The sequence below is a fragment of the Sebastes umbrosus genome, chromosome 16 (assembly GCF_015220745.1).
Source record: "Sebastes umbrosus isolate fSebUmb1 chromosome 16, fSebUmb1.pri, whole genome shotgun sequence".
In the NCBI taxonomy this organism is placed as follows: Eukaryota; Metazoa; Chordata; class Actinopteri; order Perciformes; family Sebastidae; genus Sebastes; species Sebastes umbrosus.
The window spans coordinates 30,576,464-30,586,463 of NC_051284.1; the positions used below are offsets into that span (position 1 = coordinate 30,576,464).

A 10,000-nucleotide genomic window follows, 5' to 3' on the forward strand; every position below is an offset into this window, starting at 1 on the left:
CCCTTTAAGATACATTTTGAACAGATAAAAAATGTGTGATTAATTGCGATTAAATATTTTAACTGATTAACAGCCCTAATATATACACATAAATGGTTTGTTTACTGATAGTTATCAGCTGATTTTTATAGATCAACGTTATGCCAAGTGAACGTTTTCACAAGAAAGAACATTACTTCCTTAATATGATGTATTTCCCATTGATATGGATCAGTGATGGGTTGATTTTAAGCTTTAAACAATAGGAATTTGACTTGGTAGAAGAGGTAGAAATAGACATGTTGTGATGACGTAATCAGCACGACATAACCACTGGAAATGAGCTGTTTTCCAACAAGTAGGAATTTGGCAAGAAGATGGAATCTTAGAAAACTTAAAAAGATTAATGTGTCCGATTATTATATTATATTAGATTACACTTTATCGTCAGGTTCACAGAAGCCGACTCTGTTTCTCCTACAAAGAAAACACATTTGAGTACAACCCAGTGTTACAGAGGAGAGCTGCAGTGTGTTTCATGTGACCTTCAGAGTCTCATACACACAGGTACATATTGACTTACAGAATATCTGATATTAGATGGTAAATGACATCTTTAACGTCTTTACTGCTGGTACAATGTGTGTCGGCCAATGCAAGTTTTAGGTCTTAACAATTCACGTTAATGTAAATATAAATTGTGGTAAATACAACAGGGAAAAAACAACCCTGCTCATTTTTCAATTTGAGCCATTTTCAGCTCATTTTTTCGATTACAAATTCCACTTCAGGAAATCAGCTTCTCGGTGGATGAGTTTGTGGTTTCGTGGTTGACGTCTCAGTGTTCAGTCCGCTGTGAGACGTGAAACCCTGAAGTGTTTTTTGCCATGTTATTGTGTGAAGAAAACAGATCAGGAACAACCAGAATCTGCAGAAGAGTCACATGACTGTGACTCGGGAGGCTTCAGATGAAACATTCCAACAAGGAGTTGCTCCCCTCGTGTAACTTATCTGACATCATAATGTCACCAGGCCTGAAGGTCGAAGTCAGTCCTCACTAATATAGTAATATAAGCATATTGAATGTGCAGCAACAGAACATATTAAAGGCTTTCCACACACACACACACACACACACACACAAACACAAACTGGGTCGAGTGGGTTGCTGATTAGACTGACGTCATTTAACAGAAACGCTGCTTTCCTCAGATTTCTGGTAACTTAAGAGCTCACACACACACACACCTGAGTCAACACAAAGGCGCACACACAAAGACCCCAGTATTCACAGATAAACACCCAGATACCAATACACACACACACACACACACACACACACACACACACACACACACACACACACACTCACACATTCACACACACACACTCTCCCACACTGGTGCACACTTGACACATTTACTTGAATCCATTAAAGCTGAATTTACATAATACTGTCTCTGCTTAACTGCCTCTGCACACACATACACACACAGAGGCATGTATACTGCAGTGTGGATGACCTTGCAGCAGCGACAGAGCAGAACTACAACCTGTATGGATTGTGTGTGTGTGTGTGTGTGTGTGTGTGTGTGTGTGTGTGTGTGTGTGTGTTTTGTGTTCATCCCTGCAGCCACATTATAGCTCTAATTAAGACACTCTGTCTCCATATGTGCTGGTCTGAGATCAGCTGTCAGGTGCCAGCTGGCTGCGATACTTACGGTCGAAATGCTGCTCTCAGACCAGCTGAAGGCTCAGACACAAAATGGTTTATTCACCGTTTATCTGCTGTTGATTTATTTGTGGATATTAACGACCCCAGAAGGATGAGTCTTTGGTTTTCTGTAGCGGCTGCTTCATGTTGACATTGTTCCTCTTGTAAATAAGTAATGGCTCATGTTGTTTCACATCTGATATTGAATTATGAATAAATCTGACCACACATGCTGGAGAAACTAACACTGTTGAGGCAAACCACTGCTATATCAGTCATTGTCGGGAATTATTTATTATCCAGCAACTCAAAAATCAAAGAATAAAGACATTTCCCTCACAGATTAGTGGTATTTTCTTTTTAATTTATAAGGGACATGTAATGTTTTATACTTCTGGTGAATATAATCCATCAATCTTATTTCCATAGATGTATTTTGTATATACAGTTCCCTTTGTTAACGCCTTATTTTGAAAAGCGTACGTAGTCCCACGTGTCTACTTCCTCTAACTTCTCCAAGGTGGTCTCTAGCTCTCCCGTCAGCTCCGTTCTCTTTATCCATCCATGGACAGCTCCATCAGGGCCGTTTCAATGCAGAGAACAGAAATGTCAGTATCTGGACATTTCCTGCTTTTTCACACTTTTTTCCGCTTATTTTTGGACATTTTTCAGCCTTTTTTCGGATATATTTCAGACGTTTTTCAGACTTTTATTCAGACATTTATCAGCCTTTTTTCTGACTTTTGTTTGAACATATTTCTTCCCCTTTTTAGGCCATATTTTGGACATACTTTGGCATTTTTTGGGCATTTTTTTTAGCCTTTCTTGGAAATATTTCAGATGTTTTTCAGACTTTTATTCAGACATATATCAGCCTTTTTTTTGGACATATTTTGGTCTTTTGTTTGAACATATTTCTGCAATTTTTTGGGACATATTTCTGACTTTTTTTTTTACATTTTTTGGGCCATATTTCGGACATACTTTGGCCTTTTTTCTGACTTTTTTCAGCCTTTGTTCGGACTTATTTTCGGACATATTTTGGCCTTTGTTTTTAGAAGCCCGCCTATCTCTGCTTTTCCTGTCAACGTGTGAAACCCAAAGTGTTTCCATCCTTTACTGGATGTGTAGTGTTTACCACGCTGGGTTTAACATGTGAGGCAAAGATATCGATTCTGGCGTTAAAAGATCTATTTCAAAATCGTAAAAAATCGTCCTAATTTTTAGTGTCATTCATGTTTATTAATGTATTCATGTTTTCATCACTGGTTGAACTGGTGGCCTCAAAGTAAACTGATGAACCCAACGAACCACAAACATCTTTTAATGATCCTTTCACAGGTTGCACATGCACAGGAAACCAGAAATTATCAAGAATTTAATGAGAAAAAGCTCAAATTAGTCGCGATAAACAGTGAGTTCTGTTTCACAGGCTGTTAAAACCTCGAAGGAGAAAAGTTCTGAAAGTTTCTGGAATTTATGGCGTGTAAGTTTTCAGCCTTTAATCCAAAACAATCTCAGCATGTTGTTTTTACAGAAAACCACATTAGATGGAACCCGTTTCTCTGCCCCTTGTTGATCCATCTGTTTAAATTCAGCACTTTTATTTTTTGGTGTGATGCTTTTATTTATAAATTCCACATGTACTATATGAAGTGTGTCCGAGCTGTTTACTGAAGGTGTGTGATGTTTGTGTGTGCAGGTCTGACGACGGAAGGTCTGTATCGCGTCAGCGGGAACAAGACGGACCAGGACAACATCCAGAAACAGTTTGATCAAGGTAAAACACTCACAGCTGCACAGACACATGCAGAACCTCATAAATACATCTCCAGCTACTCTAGAAACCTGAAGAAGGAGCACATGTGTAACCGGAGTTTTCAAAGCGCAGACGCCGCCGCCGGTTCTTTTTCACAGATTCTAAATTATTTTCCCATGAACGTTTTGAGAACTCTTTGGGAAGCATGTTACCAATCGAGCAGCGCTTGAGTGATGTGTGCAATAAATTCAACCCGCAGAATCCAAACCTGACCACGCAGCACAAAGTGCTTAAAGAGAAACACATGCCCCCGCGGAGCAGAATCCAACCTGAACACGAAGGCTGGTGAGCTGCCAAACCGGCTGTTAGAATAAATAAAGTCACCACAGGCAGAAATCACCGGCACTCAGTCGGCGGCGTCACTCGTTCTACAGCCAGACGCGGAAATACGGACACTTGCTTGTTTTATCAGCCTCACCTTAATTATTTATTGCATTATGTATTTTTTATTATATGCAAATAACTAGACATCTCAGTTAGCTTGAGAATAACCTGAACATTGTCCTTCCTCCCACCTGTACATCATAGTGGTATGTTTTAGATAATGGCAGGAGAAATACACCTTAAAAGAGCTTTACACCAGCGCCCAGTTGAGGCGTTAATAAATAACAAATGACACAACTTCTTCTCAGTGTCATAAATCAATCTGAATGAACAAGATAATAATCCATAAATCCAGTTAGACATCATATTAAAAAAGAGCTCCTTATAACTAGTAACCATCATGTTGAGAGCGTAGTGTTAGACGTAGGGCTGTCAAAGTTAACGATAATAACACGTTAACGCAAATTGCGATTTTTACCTGATAGTGGGCTCAGTTTTAAACGGAGATAATCGCGATGAATGGCAAATTAATCTGTTCAAAATGTACCTTAAAGGGAGATTTGTCAAGTATTTAATCCTCTTATCAACATTGGAGTGGACAAATATGCTGCTTTATGTAAATGTATGTATATATTTATTATTGTAAATCAATGAACAACACAAAACAATGTCAGATATTGATCCAGAAACCCTCACAGGTACTGCATTTAGCATAAAACAATGTGCTCAAATCATAACATGGCAAACTGCAGCCCAACAGGCAACAACAGCTGTCAGTGTGTCAGTGTGCTGACTTGACTATGACTTGCCCCAAACTGTATGTGATTATCATAAAGTGGGCATGTCTGTAAAGGGGAGACTCGTGGGTACCCATAGAACCCATTTACATTCACTGATCTGAAGGTCAGAGGTCAAGGGACCCCTTTGAAAATGGACATGACAGTTTTTCCTTGACAAAATTTAGCGTAGGCTTGGAGCGTTATTTAACCTCCTTCTCAACAAGCTAGTATGACATGGTTGGTACCGATGGATTCATCAGGTTTATAGTTTCATATAAGTATTAAATACTTGACAAATCTCCCTTTAAGGTACATTTTGAACATATAAGAAATGTGTGATTATTACAAGTAAATATTTTAATCGATTGACAGCCCTAATAAATGTTCTTTGTAATATGTTGTGTGATGGCGGCTACAAGCCAAAGTGCGTCGGTCAAAAACAATTACACTTTGAACTATGCAATAGAAATGCTCTGCCAGTGCCTACATTGGTATCTTCAAATGCTTTATATCCCTAAAATCTGTACAACCTCAGCTGAAAGGATACGTAAGTCAATAAACCATAATAAATGATAAAAGTATTGAAATTCTGTCATAAATTAATTAAATTTTTGAATGTAGTTTTTGAAATATGCTTATTTTTATGGGCAGATTGCAAAGGTGTTAATAGTTTAGTTCGTAACATAATGACATCATCGCGAGCGTACAACGTAACGGCTTAGCTTTCTGCTGCAAAAAGAATAAATGCTCTAGCTATCATGGTTTTTATTTGACATCAATTTAAACAGGATCATGCAGACAACGCTGCAGGAGGTTCGGGTAAATGTTGCTTGTTGTGCAAGTGTCGCTGCAGTTTTGACCCGTCAAGACCGCTCCCTTCACCACGCACTATAGAAGTAGTTGTGCCAGAATATCCTGCTACTGCTGTGACTCTGACATACGCCTGAGAAAAAACTGCCCATTCAGTCATTTAGTGTGTTTTTAATCTTCCTGTGGATCTTAAAACTCAGAGAAATAAATGTCACCAAATGGCAAATCATCCCAAAAATACCACAGTTAACCGATCAGAGATAAGAGCTGCAGAGTGTCCGTCTCTGTGCAGACATGGTGCTGTTCTCAAACATCATAAGTAAACGTAGTCAGGATGTATATTTCTGCGTCCCGCGGTCCTTCTCCTCGCTGCAGCTGGATCACATCTGTGTGTGAAAAGCACCATTACAGCCAATTAGCTCCTCTGTCAGTGAGAGAGGAGGTGGTGGGCTGCCGGCGACCGGCTACTTCCACCGTATAAGCCGGATCTATTTTTATGGAAAACGGTCGGGAGATTAAAGTGAATTTGCTCGGGGAGCAGCTCCGTTACGGCGGGGATTCAGAGGTCACCGTGGTTCTGCTTCATTACCAGTCGGCTGTTTATTAATACACTCGTCCCTCTTTGATATCTCCCTTCTCTTCTTGTCTCCTTGCTCCTCTGTCCTTTTATTTTGTTGTGCATTTCTCTCCTCCTGTCTTTTTATTTCCTAGAGAGAGAGAGAGAGAGAGAGAGAGAGAGAGAGAGAGAGAGAGAGAGAGAGAGAGACTTCAGATTCAGTGTGACAGCTGTCGTGTTACCTCAGGGCTCTGTCCTCCTTCTCGCTCCCTCTCCTCCTCCCTCTTTCTCCTCCTTCCCCGTCGTCGTTTGCCCGTTAACAGCGTGTCAAAACAGGAAGTCATGTATATTTCTTTTTCATCCCGTATCTCTGGTCTTTACAAGCTGTATTCGTCCTCGGGGGGTTAATGAGAACGCTGACACCGGTTTGATGTGTGTGTGTGACCCGACCTGCTGGCTACAACTTTTCTAAACACAAACTCAAAGTGAATGTTGAGCTGGAGCTTCCCTCCTCTCCCGACAGGAATAACAGAGCAGAAACATGGCCGTGTCCTCTGCCGCTGCTCCGTCAGAGAAACACTCGGGCCTCTGTGCCTCCAGACAGACTGATGATAACCTCTGTTAGCTGTGATCAGAGAGCAGCTCTGTTCTGCTGCTCAGCTGTGAGCCTCTCCACTACTCACCAGCTCTTTGATATCCTTTCAGACTGAAGCGTTGACCCAGGAAGCCCTGTCGGACTCTGAGTGGGGTCAACCTGGGTTATCAGACCCAGGGTCTGAGACTCACGTTTAACGTGGTCCTAACAGGGGCTTTGGTATACAAAGGGGAACACGGGGTAGTCTACGCAGCTTCTGGTCTTTGGACTCTCAGTGACGCCTCCATTTTTTAGTCAGCACACTCTGTTCTTGATGACGAAGACGGCTATGACACACTAAAGTAAAGGGAAAAAGCACAAAAGCATAATAGGTCCTCTTTAAATACTCTTAAGTGTGAATCTGCTGCTGACTGTCTCTCTCTCTCTCTCTCTCTCTCTGTAGATTACAGTATCGACTTCGTGGTGATGGACGTGGCGGTGAACGCTGCAGCCGGAGCGCTGAAGGCTTTCTTCGCCGACCTGCCCGACCCGCTGATCCCCTACAGCCTGCACCCGGAGCTGGTGGAGGCCGCAAGTAAGAACAAACAAACACACAAACAAACAAGCTGAACATCTTCAGGTCTGAGAAACACCTGAAACATGATTTACTAAGTAATGAGAACACATAAACAAAAACTCACCTCCTGATTCCTGCAGCACCTCATAGAAAATGCTGTGAATTTGATATAAATAATACCCTTTTGACATGAAGGTAATAACACCGTATAGGCTCCTAGATGTTAACTTTGTAAGGGCGGGTCCATTATTTATTGATTTATCTATTTCAGGTCATATCATTCTGTATCTTCCCGACGTAGGTTTCTGCACGTTGACGCTGCTTCATGTACAGTATATATATATATATATATACACATCCTAATAGTCAGTGTATTAATACAGCAACTTAGATAGTGGTCGCGGTCGGCGTGCTCCCAGTGTGGAGAAGCAGACAGGAGTACTGGCAGGAAGCTAAGCAACGTACTGCTGTTGACGCCACGTTAGTTCAGATCAGAAAGTCAGTCTGAACTAACCCTTTCACATTATTCTTAACCTTATTGATTAGCTCAATTTGGTAAGCTGCGTCATTTGAAAAAAAATGAAACAGAACGCAGATGGACCCGCCCTTTAATAAAGAAAACATAGATAAATACACACACACACACACATACTTTAAACCTCTTGTCTGTTGTAGCTGCTGTCTTCAGTGCTGCAGAAGTTTAGTTCAGTTTACACTCACGCAGCTTTCTGTCACATCACACACTCTTAAGAGGCTTTTTTTCAGCTGCAGGATGTCACACATCTACACTCTGCTCTGTGTGTGTGTGTGTGTTTCCTGGTTGTATATTAGTGATACTGAGGCTGACGACAGCAGATTAATGAGCCAAAAATACGCACACTGCTGCTTCTTCTTCTTCTTCTCTGGAAATTCTCTTTCTGTCCTTCACTTCCTTTTTAATTTTGTCACCTTCTTCAGCACATCTTCCTCCCTTCTCTCTCTCCTGTCCTCTCTCAGACGACGGTGACAGTCTGACCTGTAACCTCCTAAACCCGGGCAGGAAATTATTCTTTTTGGAGGGAGGGGTAGTTTTGGTGGAGATGAATTTAAAAGTGTGGGACTGCTGCCTGTACGTGTAGAACGAGAGAAGCTGCAGCCGTATGTACAATAACATCATCAACATCAGTGGAATACTGACTTACAGATGATCCCGTGTGCCTTCATAGAAAGTTCCTCGAATTAATAATAATGTGGCCAGAAGGCGTCCATTTAGTGTTGTCACAATACCCAAATTCTGACTTCGATACGACGCCGAAACAATACCACAGCAAAAATCTAAATCATCTGTAAAAGTAATGGAATAATAGATGACAGAACATGGAACTTAAAAGTCTTTTTTTATTAATTAAAAATGTTTAAATGTAAAAAATGTATCGTGTAATCGTGGTGGAGCGTGAGCGCGTTCCATAGGACCCTATAGATGGTGACGAGAAGTGGTATCGGTGCCGTTGTATCGGAGCCGTTTTGCGAGTACGATTACGAGTGCATGAGCACAGTATTGGACCCGATACCGGTATCGGTGCATCCCTATAAAACAGCGCCCCCGCTGGCACATCAGTAACAGTTCGGGCGGAGAGTGGTACTGCAGCACGGAAGACGGCGAAGACAGCTTCCAAAAACAACAACACACAAAACGATAATAAATTCCGATGAAGTTCTGAGAGGAGTTGATGAGAGAAAAGCTCATATTAAAACACTGTCAAAAGCCAGTTTAGTAGTAGCAGTATTAATAAAACGGGGTGCCGTAACATATTTAACGGCAGGGTATTGCGATACTTTCTAGTATCAGTATATTATTTGTTTAATTTAAAGGAAGAGAAAATGTCACATGGAGTCTTTTTGGTAAATTTGAATGTTGAACAGACTTTTAGTGACATTTGTTTTCCTATTTTCCTGTTAAAGTTCTTCATTCATTCATTCATTCATTCATTCATTCATTCATGTATTCATTCACTCTCTGGTTCAGCAGCATGTTTTCATTGATGTTGTCAGCTGAGGATTGTTTTTAATCTATATTTTATTTTTCCTTCTGGAACAAAACTCGCAGCGGCCTCAGTTTCCTGACGGAGGGTTCATTAAGGTTTCATGACATTGTAATTACAACTCCCCATTTATAGTTTTAGCACCTTATTGAGCCCATTGCATTGTGGGTACACGGTGTGGACATCATTTTTCAGCCCCATCAGACTGATATATACAGTATATATAAATATAAATGATAAAAGGGGATTCAATTGTTAAATTGGTCCCATGGTAAATGATCCATTCTGTGATATTTCTAGTTAATGTTGATATATGGCGCTATCATTAATGACCTTTGACCTCTCGCAGCCATCGGAGGGTCAAAGGCTGCCGTCGGCTCCTCGTTAAAATGATTGATAGCGTGCAGGATGAATAAATCTGTGTGTCGTTAACGTGCGCGGACGTAAATGTGCGTCTAAACATATATAACCGTCTGGAAGATCCAGAGTTGTGTTAAAGCAGCTTTGTTGTGACAATCCAAAAGGTAAAAGCTTTTATTTCACATCTGCTCTTTTAAATATTTAATAAGAGAGCAGAGCGTTTCAGCTCCGACGAGCTTTCGCCGGCGGGGAAGTGATGGATTCTCTGGAGAGGATGAGGAAGAGGAAGAGGTTACTCTTCAGGAATACAGCAGGATGCGTTCTCTGTTTGTTTCTTATTGTTTCAGATCACATTATTCACGTCTACCGGCAGCTCCAGCAACAGTTTTCCTTATTTTGTCTCACACTAATTATTCCCAGGTTTCACTTTTTGACTTGTCTATATAATTTGTAATTTAGAGATATATTGGGCGAAGTTAAATCATAA

The 10,000-nt window shown here is 40.8% G+C and overlaps 1 protein-coding gene across 3 annotated transcripts in view; it reads left to right on the top strand.

The window, feature by feature from the left end:
* Positions 1–10,000, top strand: part of arhgap5 (Rho GTPase activating protein 5) — a 59,855-nt gene that overhangs the window by 44,216 nt on the left and 5,639 nt on the right. For 2 of the 3 annotated variants that reach the window (XM_037796616.1, XM_037796617.1), the window contains exons 4-5: positions 3,396–3,473; positions 7,019–7,150. In XM_037796616.1, the coding sequence (XP_037652544.1) occupies positions 3,396–3,473; positions 7,019–7,150 (210 nt within the window). Of the gene's footprint in view, positions 1–3,395; positions 3,474–3,711; positions 4,116–7,018; positions 7,151–10,000 lie in introns of those variants that run through there. The other variant, XM_037796618.1, reaches the window with a different exon arrangement.